This window comes from Bubalus bubalis, chromosome 18 (genome assembly GCF_019923935.1).
Source record: "Bubalus bubalis isolate 160015118507 breed Murrah chromosome 18, NDDB_SH_1, whole genome shotgun sequence".
In the NCBI taxonomy this organism is placed as follows: domain Eukaryota; kingdom Metazoa; phylum Chordata; class Mammalia; order Artiodactyla; family Bovidae; genus Bubalus; species Bubalus bubalis.
Genome location: NC_059174.1, coordinates 56,019,334 through 56,041,678, shown reverse-complemented (window position 1 = coordinate 56,041,678; position 22,345 = coordinate 56,019,334). Strand labels below are relative to the sequence as shown.

Genomic DNA, 22,345 nt, shown 5'->3' with positions numbered 1-22,345 from the left:
ACGCAGAGACTGACATCAGGTGAGAGCACTCGGGTGTCAGAGGTGGGGGAGCAGAGTCTCCCAGAGTGGACGTGAATTCAGCAGGGGTCCCTGAGGAAGAAACTCAGTCCTGAAGCCGGTGGGGACCCCAAGGTGGAAACACTGTGGGTGTGTGACCTGAGGGGGGGGGTCCCCTTGTCGTTCCGGGGAGCGGGAGCCTCCTACCGGGGGCTGCCCCAGGCGTGGAGGAAGCAGGTCAGCACCTGGAAGGCGGGGCCCACAGAGACTCTGTTGGCTGAGGCCTGGGGGGGGGGCGCTCAGGAGGGGCGGGGAGATCCGATCCAGCCCAGGGGTCTTGCAAGGGAGGGTGAAGGGGCCCATGGGGGCCTCCTGGGGGTCGGGGCATCCCACTCAGTGAAGCGAGGCCACCTGGGCCAGGGTTCATGACGGTGGACCACGACCACCCAGAGACCACAAGATACAATGGAACAAAAGGCCTGAGCTTTATTAATTCCCCGCCTGTCCCCCCGCGCCCCCAAGGTGGTTAGTCCGCTGAGGTCAGAGGTCACCAAGCCTCTGGGCCGGGGGGCCCGAAGCGCCGCAGCAGCCGCTCCTGGTCCTCCAGGTCCTTCCGCACCTTCTTGCGCATGTAGAAGATGGGACAGTCCCGGCTGCGGGCCGGGCGGAGGTCAGGGCCCGCGGCGGGGCAGGGGCTGTTCCCAGGACTTTGGCCCCTGTATGCTGCCCACCCGGCGCCCGCCCACCAGGGGCTGTTTGCTCAGCGGGCCCGGGGGCGGGGGGAGGGGGGGAGCCGGTAACAGCGGGTGCTCGCGCGGGCGCCGGGCCACCGGCCGTATATCACCTGGCACCTGGCGTGGGAACCCGCCCCGCCCACCCGTTCCCTGGGGAAAGCCCGGCCCGCCCTGGGGGAGGGGGCCGAGACCCTGTGTGTGCTTCTGTGTGACGGTGTGTGCGTGTGGCCATTTCCCGGGCATACTGGGTGCCCGGCCCTCCCCGCTCAGCAGCCCCCCAGCCCCGCCCCAGGGAGGCTGGGACGGGTGTACTGGCCCGTCATGCAGGCCGGGACACTGAGGGTCAGGGAGACCCTCACAGCTGGAGGGGGATGTGTCAGGGGTGGGGGGGGGTGGGGGGAGGGGGGTGTGGGGGGAGGGGGGGGGGTGGGGGGTGGTGGCGGGACCCGGGGGCTGCACTGGGCCGGCCAGCCGCCCACCTGGTGCAGATGACGTCCTCGTGCAGGCTGCCCTGGCAGCGCTGGCACTGCGTCCACAGGCGTGAGAAGCGCTCCTCCAGGGCACTCAGGTGGGACACCTGAGGGCAGCAGGGGCTGAGCGGGCAGCCCGGCCCCACCCAACCCCCAGCTGCCCGGCCCGCCTCCCCTGACCCCTCACCTCCTTCTGGTACAGCTCTGACTCCCGGGGCTGGCAGAACTTGCACACGGCTCCTGGGATGGGGGGGGGTGGGGGAGGCCGGTCAGCACAGGGGAGCTGGGGCTGAGCCAGGGCCTGGGCCGCCCCATCCCCGCCCGCTGCCCATCCCGGCTTCTGAAAGTCCCCACAGACGAGAGAACAAGGGAGCAAGTGTGTGGAGAAAACTCCCTGGGGAACTCCCAGGGTAGGGGGCCCGGGACCCTCCTGGGGGCGCCTGCAGACGGGAGACCCACCCAGGGGCCACGCCAGCTTGCGGGGCTGGTGCCGGGGCCCTCGGGTGACGGTGGAGACAGGAGGGCCAGGGGGCTGGGGTCCTGTGCTCACCCTGGTGGCTGAGGACAGTGCGGCAGCCGATGCAGCAGTTCCGGCGTTTGGCGAAGGCCAGGAGGCCGCCCACCTTGCCCGTGAGCACAGTCTTGCAGCGAGTGTGGTCCCCGCCTGCAGGTGAGGGCAGGCCGTGGGCCGGGTGCCCGACCCTGACCCCCGTACCCTCACCCGCCCCGGGGTCCCCCACCCCACCCCCATACGCAGCAGCACAGCCTCGGCACGGCCCTCGCCCAGGATGGGCTCAAAGATGCGCAGGAGCGGCTTGGCGAGCTGCTGCTCCAGGTAGTACTGCGTGTCGATGGGCAGGCTGTGCTCCAGTACGAACAGGGGGTCCTGTGGGCAGAGCAGGGCGCCGTCACACCAAGGAATGCAGTGGAGGGGCCTCGGAGGGGCTGAGGCGCCAGGGTCCCTGGAGTCGCAGAGGCTGGGGTGGGGGGGTCCTTCAGTCATGAGTTGGGGTAATGCTGAGTGGCAGTCGCTAACCCAGGCTAGGATGGGGTCAGAGGTCATGGGGAGTCCCTGGTCACAGGCTCGGTGACCCACAGGTAGAAGCCCTCAGGTAGCCAAGGAAGGGTCAGAGAGCACGGTGGGGGCAGGAGGCAGGAAGATGGAGCTGGAGGCTGGAAGCCCAGATCTAAAGTGATGGGGCAGGAACTGGGGACTGCGGAGGGGGTTGTGGGGTCAGGGGTCACTAGACATCCAGGTAGAATGCAGGAGGGTGTGAATCCCAGGGAAGGACAAGCTGGAGAGCCGGGACCAAGAAGCCAAAGGCACAGAAACAGACGACGCAACAGGCACTCTCGCCGTGTGCAGGGAAGCTGCGCCCCCTTCTCCAGGAGGGGTCCGAATAGCGCGGGGGTGGGGGGGCCCTTCCAGAGGGTTCGGGAAAGCCTGAGAGCAAAGCATCACGGAGCCAACTCCCAGGGGTGTGTTGGGGGCGGTTCTCAAGGTCCCCGCGGGGCCACGGAGAGGAACACCCTCCCACCCTGCCTGGAAAGCAGAAGTGAGAGCTCGGAGAGCAGGGCGGAGCGCGCAGCCCAGGTGGGCCTGACCTCGGACTTCATGTAGGCGGCCACGCCCTTGGCAGCGCTGATGATCACGTAGGGGACGCGGTCGCCCAGGCTGGGCGCGCTCCCGGGGTCCCGCTTCCTCATCCTGCGGGGAGACCGGGGCGAGCGGCGGGCCGGGTGAGGGCAGGTGGGCCGGGTGGGGGCGGGCGGGGGGGCTAGGAAGTGGCTGGCCCAGCTGGCGGGTGAGGGGCTATTTCTGGCCGCCCCCGCCCCTTCCCGGGCTGGGCGCACCTCTCGGCCAGCTCCACGTGGGCCTGCTTGCCCGCGTAATCGGCTGCAGCGCGAGTCAGCTCCTTGGTAATGACCAGCTGCGAGATGTCAATGCGATTACACAGCAGATCGGAGATGACGTCCTGTGCATGAGCCACGGCACCCGAGGGGTCTCTGCAGAGGGGCGGCTGTCAGCGGAACTCGGGGTGCGTGCCAGGGGTGAGGAGGGGCCCTGCCCGCCGGCTGCCAGGGGGCAGAAACGGGGCCGGAACCCGCAGCTGCCCGACCCCACACTCTTTCCACAGCGCCGCCACCGAAGGGCTGGGCCTAACACCTGTGTCCCCAAGGGAGGAGGGGCTGGGGGCCGGGTGGGGGTCCCCACGCACCGGTCGATGAGCAGGCGGCGCAGCGAGGCGGTGACGAGGTTGGCCACCAGGGGGCAGTTGTCCCTGCGCACGGCCTCCAGGCCCTTGCAGTCCATGCGGTCGTGGGCGTCGGGCCGGGAGGAGAAGAGCAGGCCTGCGTAACGCTTCTTGCTGATGAGCAGGTAGGGGAAGTAGACCTGGGGAAAGCCGCCACGGGCTGAGGCCCTGGGACTGTGGGCGCCGGCGCCCCATCCTGAGACTTCCCCAGAAATGGGACAGTCAGGGATGGTCCCGGGGATGTGGGATTGGGTCACTGGGGAAGATGGACCCTAAGACTCCAGCATCTCAGCTCGAGGGGCTGTGGTGGTGGGGTGAGGGGTGGGGTGGGGGGGCAACCTCAGCATTCCAGGGACTTTCCCCAAATCGGAAATGGACTGGAATAAACCTAGACCCTAAAACCCAAGATCCAGACACTGGGGTGAAGTCTGGAGGACCCCAAATGGAGGCCTGAAACAGACCGGAGGCAGGCAGGGGAGACAGGCAGCACCCCCTGAAAAAGAGGAGACTGGCAGGGAGTGACCTCCCCAGATGGACAGGCTCCAAATCTGAGAGCAAGTGTACCCCAAGGCCTGACCCCAGCGCCCCAATCCAGGAATCTCCTGGTCAGGGGGCCCCCAGTGGACAGGGCTGCCCCCCAAGACCTAAAAACCCGAGACACTCCAAGGCTGACAGCATCTTTAGGAAACAAACACTGTCTTTCATAGCAAAGCCCAAGGCTGTGGAGGTTTCTAAAACCAAAGTCCAGAACTCAGGAGGATCCAGGCAGCAAACAAAATACCTCAAAAGTGGGGCTTATGAACTCAAAGAATGGGACACCCAGTTCAGAGCGCCCGGAAATAGAGACCCGGGGAACACAGGGTGCCCAGACGCTGACATAGCAGGAGAACCCCACACAAATGCAGACATCCCGAGACTCAGAGACCCTCCCCCCAAAGTGGCAAGCCTCACATCTGTCCACTCTAAGCACTGGGGGCCCCCCACTTACTTTCTCAAACTCTAGCCGGATGGGCGAGGGGAAGTGGCCGGACACCCAGTCTGCAGCCTCCCGTCCCAAAGCCATCGCCTCAGCCACGGAGGAGACGCCGAAGCGGCACATGACCGAGTCTGTGTCACCATACACCACCTGGGGAGGGGCGCGTGTGACCCGGAGGGGCGGGGAGATGCTGGGCGGCCCCTGCACTCCCCATGCCAGCTCCCGGCCCGTCTCGGGCAGCAGCGGGCAGGCAGCAGGCCCCTGACCTTGGCGCTGGTGCTGTAGCCGTTTTCCACCGTGTACTTGGTCTCCACGAGCTGCTTTGTCTTCTCAATCATCTGGCGCCCGAACCCGGTGACACTCTGTTGGGGAGAGAATCACGCAGAGTGAGGGCCCAGGGGCCGTCCGCAGGGTCCAGGTATGAGCATGGGTGAGCCACTGTCTCTCTGGGCCTCAGCTTCCAAATCTGTAAAATGGGGTACTGAGCTGTTCCTTCATGGAGGTCCTTAGAGGAGAGCCTGATCGGCAGCAAATAGTGGCGGAAAGGCCAGTGCCAGAAGAGACCATCGGCTCAGTGTGTCTCCACAGAGGTGCTGAGACATCTGGTGACATTCCTGGTCTCATTCCCCCATCCTTGGGCAATCAGAAATGTCCCCCACAAAGACAGGGGGCTGTACCAGGGCCAGGGGGAGACCATTCCTTTCCAAATAAGGAAACTGAATTTGGGGAAGGAGGAGGGACACACTAAGAAGAAACACACGTGACTTCTGTTCTTGTTTGGATCCAGCCAGAAAACCTTTGTGTTTAACTGCAGCATCCAGGCCATTTATGTTTAGTGTAATTACTGATTATATCTGAGCTTAAATCTACCATCCAACTGTCTTCTATTTGTTCCACCCATTCGATCTTCCTTCTAACTTTTTTCTGAAATGACTCAGTACTCTTTTTCTTCCACCCTCTGGCCTTCATAAGCTTAAGAGACAGAATAGGAAAAGATGCTAAGAAACAGACATAACTGAGACAGAGAGAAGGGGCTGAGAGGAAAACAAGAGAGACAGGGCCAGGAAGCAGCAGCAGTGATGAGGAAGTGCCAGGGGAAAAGCCCAGCCACACCCTCCTGCCTGGCCTCCCCTTGGGAGCTGCAACCTGATGCCCAAGCATCCACTGCTTTCCACCGAGGAGGCTGGGAGAGGCCCCGGGGATTAGGAAGGGCCAGAAAGAGTGGTAAGGCTGATCTACCACAAGAGATTAACCTCGCTCAAACAGAGGTCTGGCTCTTGGCTGGCTCCTGGGAGGGAACCTCGAAGCCCTTGGCATGTCCTGCCTGACAAACGTCTTTGTTCATCTGGGACCTTGGGTCACACCAAGTGATCTAATGTGATTTATGATGGGGGCCTTGGGCCACACCGTATCACCTTGACCTCTAGAGGGACTGGAGACTGAGTAACTGAGGTCAGTCACATGGTGTACTCCATGCACCTGACACTCAATAAAAACCCAGGCCACCAAGTCTCGGGTGAACTTCCTTGATGGGCAGTACCACATGTGCATCAGTGCGGGGAGGAAGGAGAGCTGTCCGCAGGACTCCCCTGGGAAAGGCAAGTGGAAGCTTCCGCCTGGTCTCCCCTGGACTCTGCCCCATGTGCCTTTCCCTTGGCTGCTTTTAACCCCTATCCTTTCACTGTAATAAATCATAACCATGAGTATAACAGCTTTTCTGAGTCTGAATCCTTCTAGTGAATCAATGGATCTGAGGGTGGGCATGGGGGCCCCTGAACTACACCTGATCCCAGCTCGGCAGAACCTCAGAGTCAGGCCCGCTGTGGTCTTGCTGCGGGTCTGTTTTTCTGTCTGAGCAGTAAACAGCCTCCACAGGATGCTGCTGTGGGCACGTCTGCCCACGCTTCCTCTCGGAGCAGAGCACTGTCCCAATGCTGGCCAAGCGTCCTCGCCGGGGTCCTCACTCAGGCACAGGATGGGGGACCCGCGCGCCTGTCCAGATGGTGACTGAGGACGTAAAGTCAAATGCCCGCGCCTGACTGCGCTGCTGGGTGACCCCCAGCCTCAGTGGTCTGGGCTTTTATTGGGGGTCAAGTGCCTGGTGCACCATGTGACTGACCTCAGTTACTCAGTCTCCAGTCCCTCCAGAGGGCAAGGGGATACAGTGTGGCCCAAGGCCCCTGACAGAGGGGCCCCTGTTCTCCCATCAGGAGGGGGAAGGGAAGGTGCTCTCTACTCTGCCACCCCGATGGGGACCAGCGCAGCAGGTGGGATAGGGTAGCAACTGCCAGGGACACGAGGCTGCCAAATGACTGAGGGACAGGTGGAAAGAACAAGCCAAACTGGGCCCCTCCCTTCATTCCTCGGCCTCTGCCCGCCCCGCCCCGCCCCTCCCTCCCCAACTGCTTTCCTGTACACATTTACTTCCATCGCCATCGGTGTCCCCACAAGTCTGGGCACTAGGGCAGGAACTCTCATCCAGTGTCACTGGCTAGACCCACAAGGCCCAGCCCACAGGGAACGGTCAGCAAGTGTTCTGCTGAACCAATCACGTAGGCATCCACTCTCCAAGAGGCCGGTGGGTTGGGGCCTGGCCCTGACCTCCACCACACTGAGCCCTGGTTCTCCCCAAGAGGCGGTGTCTGCCCTCCACCTGCCGCTGTGCACTCACCTGTGAGATTTCCAGGCACGGGAGCCTGCCCACCTGGGCGCCAGTGAAGCCGTACACAGAGTTAGCACTCACTTTCAGCGCCAGCTGGCGCCCGTCCAACACTTGCCGCCGTAGGGGGTCTGTCTCCTTGGCCAGCTCGGCCTTGGCCCTGGGAAGAGAAAGGAGGACGTGGGGACCAAAGGCCACTCGAGGGCCATTCCAGGCCTCACGGGGAGATGAGAGGGCTGGGTCAGGGTGCCTTTCTGAAAAGGGGTGCCACGTACAGTTGTGCAGGTTGCACACTGCATGGAGGTGCCTAGCAGAGGGGCTGGTGGGAGCTGCCTGCAGTGCGTGACTTGTTCTAGTTGAGGCGCAGCTGCAGCGACATGCGCTGGTGAGGGACAGGGATTCCAGGCCACTTCAACAAGCCTGAGCTCAGAGCAGGGTAGGCGGGGGGAGCTCGAGGGCCCACCTCTTCCGGGCGCTGAGCAGGTTTTCCAGGATCTGGGGGAGCAGCCCCTTCCGCACCGATGCCTTCACAAACTCGTCCCCCGTGGGCGTCTTGATGAACTGATCCTCGGTCAGGCTGGATGAGAGATGGTGGGGGTGACGCCTGGCCCTTCTCTTCATCCCTTAGGATGCCCCTACCTCTTGCCAGTCTCCTCCCCTCCCCACTAGCTCTGGGTCTCTGGCCCCACTCTGGCCGGTCCCTGGGCAGTCTCAGGGTACACGTGGTGAGTGAGGCGCCATACCCTAGTTTCTGGGCGGCCCCGGGCCGCAGGAGCGTGGTGTAGCACAGGTTGTGGGCCATCATGATGGACGGGTACAGTGAGGAGAAGTCCAAGGTGGCGATGGGGACGTCGTAGTACCTGGGGGCATGGGGGGAGAGTCAGGGCTGGGCACCCCCTTGCACCCACAACCCCTGGACCCCTGATCCCTCCGCAGGCCTCACCCTTTCAGTGGCTCGATGACCGTGGCCCCAGTATAGTCCTCACCGCCCTCCGTCTTCACCACGGGCATCAGCAGCCCCTGGCGCATGGCCTAGGAAGGGAGAAGGCGGGACCCAAGTGTTGGGGGTGAGCAGGGCCCCTCGGTGGGGAGCGCGGTGGCCCGGCCGCCCCAGGCTCTGCCTGCTGACCTGTCGCAGCAGCTGGGACACGACCTTGACCTGCTGGCCGCGGCTGAGCAGGTAGCCAAGGGGCACGCCGGTGACGCGCGCCATCTCCATGGCGTTCACCAGCACCATGAGCCGCTCCAGCAGCCTCAGCGGCAGGAAGGCGTCCTTGAGGCAGTACACGGCCAGGCGGCGGCGCGTCTGGTCGTTACCGTTCTGGGTACAGGGACAGGGGTCAGGGGGGCGACAGGGTGGAAGGGAGGAGGGTGCGGTCTGAGAGGCTAGTGTGGACTAGGAAAGGCAGGGCAGTGGAACAGAGGTCGCCATGCCAGAGGTCACAGGAATGGCTAGGGATACAGTTCCCATCTGCGGAGGGAGGTCAGAGATCAAGGGCAGGAGGTGAAGGGAAAGGTCAGGAGAACAGGCACAGGATGTCCAAGACCAGGAAGGAAAGCGGGAGACAGGGCTGCCAGCGTGGGGAGACGAGGGGCGGGGTCTGAGGGGACAGGAGGCGGGGTCTGAGGGCATGAGAGGAGGGGTCTGAGGGCATTGGAGGCGAGGTCTGAGGATGCGGGAGGTGGGGTCTGAGGGCTCAGGAGGTGGTCTGAGGGCCTGGGAGGCGGGGTCTGAGGGCTTTGGAGGCAGAGCTTGAGGACGCGGGAGCGGGGTCAGGGCACACGCACCTGCAGGTCTGTGATGATGCTGTGCTGCACGTCCTCCTTCTGCTCGCCCAGGAAGTGGAAGCTCACGGCATTGAGCGTGTAGGACCGGAGCTTGTACTCCCGCAGCAGCACCTGCGGCGGGCGGGGAGGTTGGGCGGCGGCCCTGGGGAAGTGGCCCCGCGAGGGCGGCCCCTCCTGGCCCAGCCGTACCTGCAGCATGTCCATCTGCACGCGGCCCACCATGCTGACCACTTTGCTGTCCCGCCGGCCAGTCTGCCTGGACTGGAAGGACGAGTCCCGGATGTTGGAGCGGAGGCCAATCACACGGCCCAGCAAGGGGAAGCCTGGCACCTGGGGGCACAGCACACGGGGAGGGCGGGGGCTGGGGGTCTGCAGGGCTGAGCCACAGGAGCAGCGACCCCACCACCCACAACACCGCTGCGGCGCCATCCTCTGCCTGCTGAGAGCCCTGGGGACTAGGGCAGCTCTGGGACATAAGGACCCTCAGGGACAGGCAGGCACGAACTGGAGGCTGGACAGAAAGAGTTAGAGGGGCCTGGGACTATGGGGGTGAAGGGGGCAAGGACGGTGCCCAGGGGCTGGGGGTTGCACCCGGATGGGGAGGCGCAGGAGGAAGAGACTTGGGGACAATGCTGAGCTTGCCGGGGAAGCAGTGGGTGCACAGGGTGGGGGACCTGGGGGTTGACCAGGTGGAAGCACAAGCAGGGGCCAGCGTGGAGAGCTAGGTCTGTACCAGGGACAGTGAACTGGGGGGACCAGGTATGGAGGACAGGCCTGAGCTGGGGTGGGAGCGGAGGGCAAGGGAGGGGAGCAGAGGCTGGAGTATAAACACCAGGCTGACAGGGGTGGGCTTCTCCCTGGAGATGCTGGGGAGCTCTGAGTGTGGTTGTTTGCTCTTTCCATTATCAAACTGGCCAAATGTATAGACAAGGAAGAAAACAAGAAATCAACCCTGAATATTCACTGAAAGGACTGATGCTTAAGATGAAATTCCAATAATTTGGCCACCTGATGTGAAGAGCTGACTCACTGGAAAACACCCTGATGCTGAGAAAGATTGAGGGCAGGAGGAGAAGGGGGTGACAGAGGATAAGATGGCTGGATGGCATCACTGACTCAGTGGACATTGAGTTTTGAGCAAACTCCGGGAAATGGAGGACAGGGAATCCTGGCGTGCTACAGTCCATGGGGTCGCAAAGAGTCAGACACAACTGAGCAACTGAACAGCACAATACACCTGTTAAGAGCTGAAGTGTGTCTGCCTAAAAGATGCTGAAGTTGTAACTCCTGGACCTCTGAATGTGACCTCATTTGGAAACTGAGTCTTTGCCGGTAAGCAAGTTAAGATGAGGTCTAGGTGGCCCTGATCCAATGTGACTGTGGTCTTTAAAAAAAAGGGGACACTGGCACGCAGAGGGGAGAGCTGGGGAGAGCGCCAGGTATACCCCGCAGTGTCTGAGGCAGCAGGAAGCTAGGAGAGAGGCCTCAGAAGGAACCAACCCTGTGACACTCTGACTGGCCTTCCAGCCTCCAGACTGAGAGACCACACACGACTGTGAGCTTCGGACCCTGCAAACCCACACGCCCCCATGCCCATACCAGGTTCAAGCATCAAGGTTTTGCCATCAACTTCCTGTTTTCCTTAGTTTTTGTTGACATATTTTAAAGCCTAGAGAACAAGGCACTGCACTCGTGCTTCGGTCTGCCCTTCCAAATACCCAACCCTTTGCTTTTTTGGCCGCACTACACAGCATGAGGGATCCGAGTCCCCTGACCACGTATTGAACCCACACCTGCTGCAGTGGAAGTGCAGACTCCTAACCACTGGACCTCCAGGGCAGTCCCACATGAGCCTTTCCTTACTTAACATCCTCGCCTCTGTGAAAGCCACAGGAACCTTCTGGGCTTTCAGCAGGCCAGGGACGGGGCCAGAGCCAAGGTTTCCAGGAGGCCTCTGTAGCTGCTGGGCAGTGGCCCACAGCCTGAGCCCCCAGTGGGGTGTCAGGGCAGCTTCCCCCGAACCTGCTGTACCTTGAGGGTCTGGGCCCGGGAGATGAGGTAGGGAAGGTCAAAGTTCTGGATATTGTAGCCGGTGATCACGTCGGGATCCATGATGCGGATGAAGGTCGACCAGGCCTGAAGAGGGAGCACGCAGGGTCACCCAGGCTGACATCCAGGTCAACCCCCCACCGTGGGTCCTCCGCAGTCCTGGGACGTTCTGGAAGCCCCCAGGAGCAGCACTAGAGCCCTCCCACCCATGGAAGGAAGACTGGGCAGGTGCCTCTGAAAATAAGGAATCCAGAGTGGGAAACGGCTCAGGAAACAGCCTCAGGCCTGGTCGTGTGTGTGCGGTGGAGAGGGGTGGGGGCAGGGGGAGCTGAGGAAAAGGAGACGGGGCATGGAATGAGAGCCACCTGGAGCAGGTCCTCCTCCCGCTCGTAGCTCTGCACCTTGGCGCCCAGGATGGGGGCGCAGGGCCGCAGGGTGAGCGCCAGGCGCAGGAAGGGTTCCTGCTCGCCCCAGCGCAGGCCCAGTGAGCAGATCTGGATCACGGGGTCCCGCTCGGGCTCGGGGAAGATGCCTGCACGGGTGGGGGGAAGAGGGAGGCAGGGCACCAACTCCTGACGCTCCCTCGTGACTCACCGGGTGGGCGCACCTCTGCACCCCACCAGGCCTGACCGATGCGGTCCCCACCGCCCGCAGACCCTGCAGGATCCACCCCGGTTCCCACACTGCCCGCTTCTCCCAGCCCTCACAGACTGGGCGGGTCCTGCCCCAGGGCCTCTGCACTGGCTGCCCTCCCCACCCCCATGCCCTGCCCGTCCCTCTTCACAAGGCCTGCCCCCTCACCCTGGAGGCCTCCCCCACCCCGCGGCCCCGCCCTCTCCGCTGCCGCCCTCCTTTGCGTTGCATCCGGTTGTGCGTTTACTCCCTTCTCCCTGAGTGAGCTCAAGAAGCGCAGGGACACCTGGGAGACGGGCCCATCACTGACGTAGGGAAGGAGGGAGGGAGGACCCCAGGCCCCGGGGACAGACCTTTGCGGCCAGCGCACTCGATGTCGAAGCTGAGCACGCGCAGAGGGGCGATTCGCTGCCACTCTCCTTCCGGCGGGTGGCTGATCACGTCTGACCACAGCACGTCGGCCTCCAGCTGACACAGAGTGGCCTATGGGGAAGAAGTGGGTCAGCGGTTACAGGGTTCCGGCTCTGTGTCCCCCCAGCCCAAACTCAGCCCCAGAGACCCCCATACCTTCCCCTCCGGCCTCAGGATGTATTTCCCGGCTGGGAGCTCCAGCCAGTTGCAGCCCACGATGTCTGTGTCCACCATGAACCTTCAGGGGGATGAGGGTCAGTGGGCAGAGGCAGGTGGAGGGGGCGAGGTGGGAGAAGTGAGGCGGGGGACATACCGGATCTCAAAGTCAACGTTGGCCTCGTAGGGCGCAAAGCTGGGGGTGCCGAGGCCGGCCAGGCGGATGCCCTGCTCCAGGAGGCGGCGGGCAGGTGCCATGAGGCGGGGCAGTGCCAGAGTGATACGCAGAAACGGGGAGGGGCCGTGCCCATGGTACCCGAACATGCCTGCGGGCAGAGGGGACTGGCATCGGCTCGCGGAACCCCTGCCGGCCCAGGACCTCCACCCCCGACCGCCACGACCCCCAGGGCGGCGCTCACTCTCCCGGGAGCACAGCTCCACCGCCAGCACGGCCGGCCCGGTGAGCTCCTTGCCCCCGCGCTGGTCCCGGCTGATGGCTGCACTCAGCTCCCGCTGCAGCTCGCTCAGGTGCTCAGGTCCAAAACCTGGGGTATGGAAGAGCCGGTCAGATGTGCAGGGGATCCCCGGGTGGCCGGGACAAGGAGGGGTCTTTGGGGTCGGGGTCACTCACCCGGGGGCGCTGGGGTGTAGAAGTAGGGTGCAAAGCCGTGGATGTGGCAGCAGACGGAGACCCCCTCATCGGTGACCCCGAAGGCGCGGAGGATGGGAACCGAGCCTTGGGATGGCGGGGGCGCCCCAGGCAGGGGCCGCGCTGGAGCTGGGAGAGGTGGGGAACACAGGCAAGTGGGGGCTGCCCCCTCGGACCCCTCAAAAGTGTGCCTGCCTCCCTCCTGGTTTCTGTTCCCATCCTTTCTCCCCACACAGCTAGAGGAGCACCGGCCTTTCTTTTGCAAATGAAATGTTTCCTTTTCAAAAGTGGAATCAACTTTGCGTGGGCAGCATTATGAGCTTTAACGCTGGGATAGATTCGTGTAACCACCGCCAAAACTGGGGTACAAGACGGTCCCATCACTCAAACAGCTCCCTCGATCTGCCCCTTGGTAATCACACCTGCCTCCAGCCCGCCCCCCGGCACCATCGGTGTGTTCCTTGTCGTCCTGATTTTGTCTTTTTGAGATCATCCACAGAACGGAGTCATTCAGTACGTAACCCTCCCAGTCCGGCTTCTCGCACCCGGGCTGACATCTCTGGCACCCGTCCCTGTCAAGCTTGTCAGTGATTTGTTTCCTTTATTGCAGAGAAGCACTGCATGGTGTATTATCCATTCACCCGCCACAGGACATGTGGTGTTCCCAGTTTTGGGTGGCTAAGAGCTATCAACATCCATGGTTTTTGTTTGAATGTAGGTGTTTGCTTCTCTCGGGTAAATATCTTTCAGGCAGAATTGCCAGGCCCTATTGTAAGAGCAGGTTTAAGCCTGATCTCTCAATAAAGCTCAGGGCAAAAACCAAAAACTTAACTACCACAGGAAAAACTGTAAAGGGCTAGGTTGAACCCTGTAATTCTTCCAGGCTGCTCCCCAGCACGGTCGCATCAGGCCATGGCCTCCCTGAGCGCACGGGTTCCCGACACTCCACACCCTTGCCTGCACTTGGTGTCGTCTGCGTATTTGACTTGAGCCTCTCTCACAGGTGTGTGTTCGTGTCTCACGGTGGCTGTCATTTACATTCACCCAACAGCCGATGACACAGTATCACCTCATGTGCACATTTGCCCCTGTAGATCCTCTAGTGAATTGTCCAAGATTTTTGTCCACTTCTGAACTCTCTCTTAATGTTCTTTATTTGCAGCACCAGTCCTCTGTCGGACATATAGACTGCAAACGTTTCCTCCCCACCTGTAGCTTGTCTTTACTTTCCCGTTCAGGGGAGCCTTCGAAATGCAAGTAGGAGCTTGGACGTGCACGTGCGCTGCGTGGTCAGTCGCTCAGTGGTGTCTGACTCTTTGCGACCCCATGGACTGTAGCCCGCCAGGATCCTCTGTCCATGGGATTTCCCAGGCAAGAATACTGGAGTGGGCTGCCATTCCCTTCTCCAGGGGATCTTCCGGACCTAGGGATTAAACCTGCATCTCCTGCATTGGCAGGTGGGTTCTTTACCACTAGTGAGTGCCCCTGGAGCTTGGATGGGGTCTCTCCATTGCCAAGGACAGGCCAGCTCACTCAGAGTGGAGAGCTAAGGTCCTCGCTGGCCCCTCGCTGCCTCACTGGCTGCTCCTTAAACGTATCAGCCCTGCTCCCTCCTTGGGGTCCTCTGCCCAGAGTCCCGTTTTCCCAGACAACCCCACGACTCATCACCTCCTCAGAGGGGCCTTCCCGAAGCTCCAAGAGGCAAGGTCCAGCACCCCCTCCCTATTTGATGCTCCTCTGTGACCCTCACCACTGCCAGTGTTCCACTTCCTTTCTTGTTCTGCCTCTCCTTCTAGAACGTGAGCCTCAGGGAGCAGGGACCTGGTCTGCCTGGTATAGGGCCTGCCTCAGTGCGGATGCTCGGTTGTTCCCGACTGACGGGATGAATGAATGGAAACCACAACACACGCCTCTCCCTTCTGCGAGGAGCCAGCCCCTTCAGGCCTCAGTTAGAAGACACCTCCTCCTCCAGGACGCCCCCCTCCCTGCCCCCACCTGTCCCTCCCTCTCAGAGCCCTGGGCGGGGACCCTCTGTGTCCCTCTCTTCCCACACAGCCAGAGTGGCTGACCCGGCCCCACCTCCCACGCACCAGGCCTCTGATCCCCAAACTTACCCACGTAATGGTCGATCTCCAACTGCTGGAAGATGAGAGGCTCCGTCTGGGGGTCCAAGGGGGGCGGGGCAGGCCGAAGCCAGCGGGCATCTATGGCCGTTGGGGAGAATTGCCCTGGATAGGGGGAGGGAAGCGGGGCTCCATGGAGTCATGGTCTTGCTTCAGAAACAAGTAACTACCTTCCTGGCTCTGCTCCTGTCCCCTCAAGCAGCATCCCATTTGGGAAAGAAAGTCAGGTGGAGGTGGTGGTCTGGATCAGGCGGGACACTCCAGGGGGATAGAGGGGTCAAGGGTCAAGGTTAGAAGCGACAGGAAACAGAGGTGGCCTACTAACAGCCAAGATCAGCCCCTTGCGGAGGTCGAAGCAAGCCAGGGGCTGAGAGTTAAAAGTTACAGGTCAGCTCCACGGTTCCGAGATGTGACAGGTGTGGGGTCCTCACGGGGTGGGGCACAGGGGGGCCCCTGCTCCGAGTCTCACCGTCCGCCGCCTCCAGGGCCGACTGCAGCTCCTCCTCCTCCTGCTCCTGCAGCCTGCGCTCTGCTTCCATTTCCTCCATCAGCGCCAGCTCCTCCTCGAACTGCGAGGGCCGGTACGCCTCATCCTCATCCCAGAGGCCCCCACGGGCCCGCTTTGGGGGCACCCCAGGCCCCGGGCCTGGTCGCCGCTTACCATCCATCCTGTGGGGCAAGCTGGGGTGAGGTGAGGGTTGCTGTCTTCTCCATGGCCTCCTATGCACCCACCATGACCCTGAGCCTTTAAAAAAATCTCCAGAGTAGGGAATTCCCTGGGGGTCCAGTGGTTAGGATGCCACACTTGCACTGCTACGGGTGGGGGTTCAATCCCTGGTCGGAGAACTAAGATCCCACAAGCTGTGCCGTACAGCCAAAAAATTTTAAGAAAGAATAGACTATGCTTATCCATGATGCTAAAAGTCTGGCTAGTGGCTGCTTCTGGGGTGGGGGAGATTGACTGGGAAGGGGCATGAGGTTGTTCTGCAGGGTGGTGGAAGTGTACTGTACGGCCAGCTGTACGCTTGAGACCTGTGCATTTCACCATGTGTAAATTGCACCTCAAGTAAAAGCATAAAAAGTGGGGAGGCTGCAATTCCACATCCAGGGGTTTATGCTACAGATATACTATCACCTAATGAAAAACTGCATTTACAAGGTTATTTCCGGCAGCATTGTTTGCAGTCCCAAAAGACTGGAAACCACCTAAATGTCCTCCCCTGGGGGACTGTTTAAATAAGTTACATGAATTCTGTTCCCTGGAATATTATACAGCTATATAAAGGAATGAGGAAGCTCTCTATGAACTGACAGAGGACTCTCAAAGACCCATTGTTAGGTAGAGATAGCAAAGTACAGAATGGTGTACTTAAGAGAGCTTTTGTATTAAAAAAAAAAAAAATTCTAAGAAAATGAAAATGTTTACCCTGACTCCAATCAGTAGGAAATAATCAAACCAAAAGTAAAGACTGGCCAGCGAGATGGAATCTTCAAAAAATGTCCAAGTCATGAAGGGGGAGGATAAAAGATCAGGAAACTGTTTTAGATGAAAGGACAGACTATGTCGTCATGACAACTAGATGAATCACTAGTGGGCTCACTGGTGTCATCCCAGGTCAGATCTTGGATTTAAAAAGTGGAAATAACTCTGAAGGGTATCGCTGGAACTGCACAAACTGCATAATTGTCTGAGATAACAGTATCGCTTCATAGAGAATGGCCTGATTCCCATTATCCTGTAGTATCATGATGGCTACAACCTGTACAGTTCAGCAAAAAAAAAAAAAAAAAAAAAGTGTACGCGCATCAAGATAAAGCAAAATGAGGCAGCACATTCACAACGGACAAATCCACGAAAGGGTTCATGGGTGTTCACTGTACTTGTCTTGGGATGTCTCTGCAGGCTTGGAATTTTTTTAAATTAAAAGTTGGAAGAAGGGACTGCAGGGGGCACGGATTCAATCTCTGGTCAGAAACTATGATCGATAGTTGGGGCCAAAAAAAGAAAAAGCTGTAGAGAAACACATAAAAGAAAAATAACATGTATACAAGGTGGTGGGGAAATATATCTAAAGATGTTGCTTTTTCACGCATAATTGTGGCAGGATAGGTAATAAATTGGCAACACTGGCTTTCTGGGGGACGGGGGTGGGGAGATACTTTGACCAAGATCTCATTCACATACCATACGATTCATGCATTTTAAGTGTACAGTTCAGTGGTTTTCAGTATATTCAGAACTTGGGCAACCTTGACCACAGTCCATCTTAGAACACCATCATCACATGAAACAGACCCTCTCCACTCAGTGCATCTCCCGCCCTCCCCCAAAGCATCACTGATCTGCCTTGTCTAGATGGATTGGCCTGTTCTGCGCATTTCCTAGAAATGGAATCCTGTGTATGGCTTCTTTCCCTGAGAATGTTTTCAAGGTCCACCCCCATTCTAGCACGGATCCGGGCTTCGTTCCTTTTTATGCCTGAGTACTTCCTCACCACATGGCTATCCCACGTTGCGCTCACCCGTGAGGGATGTCTGCACCTTTGGGCTCTTGTGAATGTTGCTGCTGCGACCATGCAGACACGGGTTTTTGATGAGGAGGAAGAATCTGAACCCACTCTCCTGTGCCCTCCGCGTGTAACTGTGCAGACACGTGGTCTGATCTCAGAAGGAACGAGCCTGGAGCCCTTTGCTCCAACCATGCGAGTAGCCAGAGGGATGCAGAGTTAGGACCCGAGGGAGATGCCCGGGTGAGGCAGAGGAAGCTGAGGGGTTGCCAGGAGCCCCACGGAGTGCCCAGACCTGGCTTGTCAGGGGGAGGAAGAAGAGGGCCAACTGGCTGCCCTGGGTCACTGGGCTGTGGCCAGGGGGTACAATGGGGGGGCAGCTGTCACCGGAGCAAAACCTAGCGTCCTGGACTAGTCTCATATCCCAGGCGCTGTCAGGCAAGCCAGCATGAAAAGTAAGGGGTCCCTGGGTGTCCCCCTCTCAGGGGTGCAGGGCAGAGCTTGGCACCTTTCTGGGTGCTTCAGCAGCAAATACTGAACAGCAAGTGAATCCAGCATTAGCCACAACGAGTGCCTGCTCTAGGTCACACACCCGTTTCTCAGTGACACTCACTCCCTGGAGTCTGTCATCCCATCCCACCCAACCTCACCGCTTTTTTTTGGCTACACCACAAAACATATGGGATCTTAGTTCCCTGACCTGGGACTGAACCCGCAACTCCATGCATTGGAAGAGCGGAATCTTAACCACCAGACCACCAGGGGATGGCTTTAAATGCCATCTCTTAGCTTTTGTGTCTCCCACCCAGGCCTCAGCTGGGACTCTAGGCTGACAGATCTGAGTGCCCACTGTGGCGACATCCCTTCAGGCACCCCAGACTCCAAAACCAGGCTCCTGATCTCCCCTCAAACCTGCTCCTCACACCCCATAGTCTCCCCTGATTCAGTACAGCTCCCGGCAAGTCAACAACCTTGGAGTCACCCCAACTTCTCTCTTCCCTTCAGACCACACGCTCACTCCATCAGCAAATTTATTTATCAGCTCTGCCTTTCAATGGACAGGCGCTGCACTGTTCTCGGCAAGCCCTCTACACCCCCGCCCCGCCCCAGCTCCCAGGCTGGTCTCTCTGGCTCCCTAAGATGGTTGGCCTCTATTTTGTGCATTGCTGTTTGTCTGGCTCCCCCTGCTGGAAAATAAGCTCAGCTCGGGCTGGGATGCAGTATCCTTCACTGAAGAATCAAGGGTGTCAGTAACAGTGTCTGGCCCATAGAGGACACCCAAGGAATATCTGTTGAATGAATAGCCTTGCCCGCTCCCCATCTCCCTCCTTCCACCTGGCCCCCTTCAGTGTTTTCTCCACTCAGCAACCAAAGAGATTGTATATGTCAGATCGTCCCACCCCTGCTCTGCTCAGAGCCTGTCCCGGGGTCTTGCCTCATGCACAGTTAAAACAAAAGTCCTCATCGTGGCCCCCAAGACCCTGCACAACTGCCCCCACCTACTCTTTCAGGGACACCACCTCTGCCCTCTCTCCCTTGCTCACCCCAGCCACTTGCCTCCTCTCTGTTCCTCAAACACTCCAGGCTTGCTCCTACCCCAGAGCTTTGCACAAGCTGTTCCTGCTGCCCAACCAAATGCTCTTTTCCAGACATCCCCATGGCTCTCTCCTCCCCGCCTTCAGGTCTTTGTTCCAATTTCACCTTCTCAGTGAGGCCGGCTTCAAAATACAGCCTCTGGGACCTCCCCGGCAGTCCAGTGGTTAAAGACTGCACTTCTACTGCAGGGGGCATGGGTTCAATTCCTAGTCAGGGAACTCCCACATGCCAAGGTGCGACCAGAAAAACAGATACATAAAAATTTGAAAAGACAGCCCCGCTGTCCCCTCCTGACATTCTCCAACTCCTTCCCTAGCTTTATTTTTCTTGCTGGCCTCTGTTGCTGTCTGCTGCACTGTATCAGATTGTTAAGAGTTCTCAAAGCGTGATGCCCTGCACCTGCAGCTTCTGGTGGGAACTGGTGGGAATGGAAGCTGTCAGGCCCCACCCCAGACCTACTGAGGGCCTCTGGAGGTGGGCCCAGCCACCAGCGTAGGATCGAGCCCTCCAGGGCCTCCGAAGCTGCTCAAGCCTGAGCACCACTGCCTATTCATTTTGTTTACTGTCTGTTCCCCATGAGGAGAATGGAAATACTGTAAGAGCCCAGGATTTCACCTTCTGTTTCCTGCTACATCTCATGTCCCCAGGAGAGAGGCTGAGGCCGATTACACACCCAATAAATACGTGCTGCTGCTGCTGCTGCTAAGTCGCTTCAGTCGTGTCCAACTCTGTGTGACCCCATAGATGGCAGCCCACCAGGATCCTCCGTCCCTGGGATTCTCCAGGCAAGAACGCTGGAGTGAGTTGCCATTGCCTTCTCCGAATACGTTCTGAATGCAGCACCAAGGAAGGAACTCAGAATTTTCACCAAAGCTTCTGGGGCAGGTGCTGCTATTAACTCTCCAACACAGTAACTGGCACGGAGGCCCAGAGACATGAAGCCACCTTCAGGCCTGAGGTGCCACAGCTAGCTCAGAGGGGCAGAGCCAGGGTTCCAACCCAAGCAGACTGGCTCCAGGGCCCACTGGTGATCAGCGCTCCAGACTGTCGGCCTCCAGGGGTGCCAGGAGCGATATGGGGGTGAACTGCCCTCTGCCCAGCAGGGGAGACAGGACAGACTCATCTGCTTGCTCACCCTGTATCCTGGCTCACACACATCTGTCAAAGGATGCATTAAATAACGACAAATGGATCTATTCACTCCTGCCCCTCTTGAAAACTCCACACCTTTCATGCTTTGGCCAGGTCCCACCTCTGGGCCTCCTGACTCCTGCTGCCCTCGTCCTGGGCTGTGGATCACCTGGGCTTGTGTCTGGCTCCCTCATCAGACAGGGAACTCTTGAGGGTGGGGCAGGGCTGAGGCTGCTCTGGGTCCCCAGGATCACCCAGCATGCGGCCTGGTCTTAGGAGATGTTTGCGGGATGAAATTTCCCTTTTTCTTAGCCACCTAACTCCTCTGCACCCTCTGAAACAGTTCTGGTTGAGTTCCTCCTCACTGATCAGCGGCCCCTAGGGGCTCCCACAGAACCCTGGGGGCATTTCCATCACTGTACAAGCTGTGACAACTTCCAGCTGAAAGGTCCTCAAAACACAGGGGTCAGGGGCTGCCTCCAGTCTGGGTCCCCAGCATCACCTAGCAGAGTGCCTGCGATGCAGGCCACTTCAAGTTGTGTCGGTTTAGACTCTTCTCTGGTGTCACCAACTCCACGAGTCCATCCTGTGAACCCTCATTTTCTTCTCTTAGCTCCCAAAGACTAGTGCCGCCTCTGTTTAGTTCAGAGAGCTCTGGCTTGAGATTCCTGTCCTTCTTCCAACCAAACTGAATTATCACTAGCTCCCCAGTGCCCAGAAAAGGTCCTGAGTAGGGCAGGAACAGCCTGGGTGGGGAAGTGCAGGAAGGAGGGGGAGAAAGGGCAACAAGAGGTTCCTGGAGTGGGTGTGGCCATGAACCTGAGTCACTGACATCACCCTGCCCACTGGCACCACCTAAGCTCTGCCTTCAGGGTGGCACCCCCAAACCTGCTCCCCCTCAGCTCTCCCTCTCCAGCCTGCTGCTCGAACAAGCCCCGTGATCCTGGGCTCCCCTTCCCTACACTCACCTTGGTGCGTTCAGACTCCAGAAACAACCTACGCCTGATGGATTCTCCCCACTTGCACTGCAGGCTGAGCCGCCTAGCATTCTCCCTTGCCTCCTAACTGGCCTCTCCTCCTTCCACTCTCACTCCTGCTACAACCCCATCTTCAATCGGCAGTCAGAGTTTTTTTAAAACGCAGGGGAGGATCAAGTTGCTGTGATGCTCAAAACCTCCCCGGCTCCCTACTGAACCTACAGTAAAAGTTAAAGGGAACACCGAGATTTACAAAGCCCTATAGGATCTCGTTCCCCACCATGTCTCCAGCCTCACTCTTCCCTACAAGTTACAAGGAAGCCAAGCCCCTTCCTACTTCAAGGTCTTTTTACTGGATGGCCAGCGCCCCCCCAACCACCACGTCCAGAACATTTTTTCCGGGGCTCGCTTCTCTCTCAAATGTCACTTCCCCAGAGGGACTACTCCTGTTCACTCTAGAAATAGAAAAGCAGACTACTCTGTTTTACTTTCCTTGGGGTTACGAATCACAAGCTGACAACACTGGTTTGTCGTCATTACTTACTACTTGTCTACTCTCGGTCTGCCCCTGGGAAAGAGGCTTTTTCTGACTTATTCGGGTTGTAGCCTCGACTCCTAGGGCAGTGCTGGGCACAGTGTACTCAGTATCTAGAGAATAAAAGATGACACCATGCCCTCACGTACACCATCGAGAACCCAATGCCTCCGAGACCCGTTGCTCCAAAGAATCCCCAGTGTGCGTCCCCCTAGTCCTCGGCGCCCAGCGCCAGCGCCCCCCGCAGGCCGAGGGGACGCCCCCACCCCGTCATCTGCCCCCGCGTACGCGCCCACGGCCACTGGCCTCTGCCCCTCCTCCGTGCACCCCCTAATCAAGGGGATCCCTCCCGCCGCCATGCCCCACGCGAGCTCTCACAACCCTCTCTCAGGCCCATGGACTCGGCTCCCCAAGCCTCCTTCCCGGCCAGGCCAAGTCCCGTGCAATTCCCCTTCTCCCGTAACTCACCCGCTTCAAACAGTGTTTCCCGCCACAGCCCACGCCGCCGTGACCCCTGACTCCGGCGCGCGCAGGCCCAGAGGCGCGGCGCGCGGAGCCGGGCCACGCCCCTCCCACCCAAATAGGGGAGACCTCGCCCCTTCCCCCTTTCTGGGGCGTAGGCCACGCCCCCTCCGTCCAACTTGGATGGTGGTCTAGTCACCTTGCTGACGTATCCTCGCCAAGTCACGCCCCCTCTGA

At 59.5% G+C, this 22,345-nt stretch overlaps 1 protein-coding gene across 1 annotated transcript; it reads right to left on the bottom strand.

The window, feature by feature from the left end:
• Positions 1–463: 463 nt before the first annotated feature.
• POLD1 (DNA polymerase delta 1, catalytic subunit) lies at positions 464–22,247 on the bottom strand. The gene is made up of 27 exons (XM_025270026.3): positions 22,115–22,247; positions 15,370–15,569; positions 14,892–15,005; positions 12,760–12,906; positions 12,548–12,673; positions 12,286–12,454; positions 12,129–12,210; positions 11,915–12,044; positions 11,294–11,460; positions 10,911–11,015; positions 9,069–9,209; positions 8,880–8,990; positions 8,221–8,412; positions 8,035–8,123; positions 7,835–7,951; positions 7,555–7,668; positions 7,104–7,251; positions 4,699–4,794; positions 4,445–4,582; positions 3,421–3,596; positions 3,056–3,208; positions 2,807–2,909; positions 1,955–2,087; positions 1,752–1,865; positions 1,389–1,441; positions 1,211–1,308; positions 464–650 (listed from the first exon to the last, which is right to left on the bottom strand). Exons 2-27 carry the CDS (start codon positions 15,566–15,568, stop codon positions 545–547), a joined length of 3,321 nt encoding a protein of 1,106 aa, XP_025125811.2. The 5' UTR covers position 15,569; positions 22,115–22,247; the 3' UTR covers positions 464–544.
• Between the last annotated feature and the right edge of the window lie 98 nt (positions 22,248–22,345).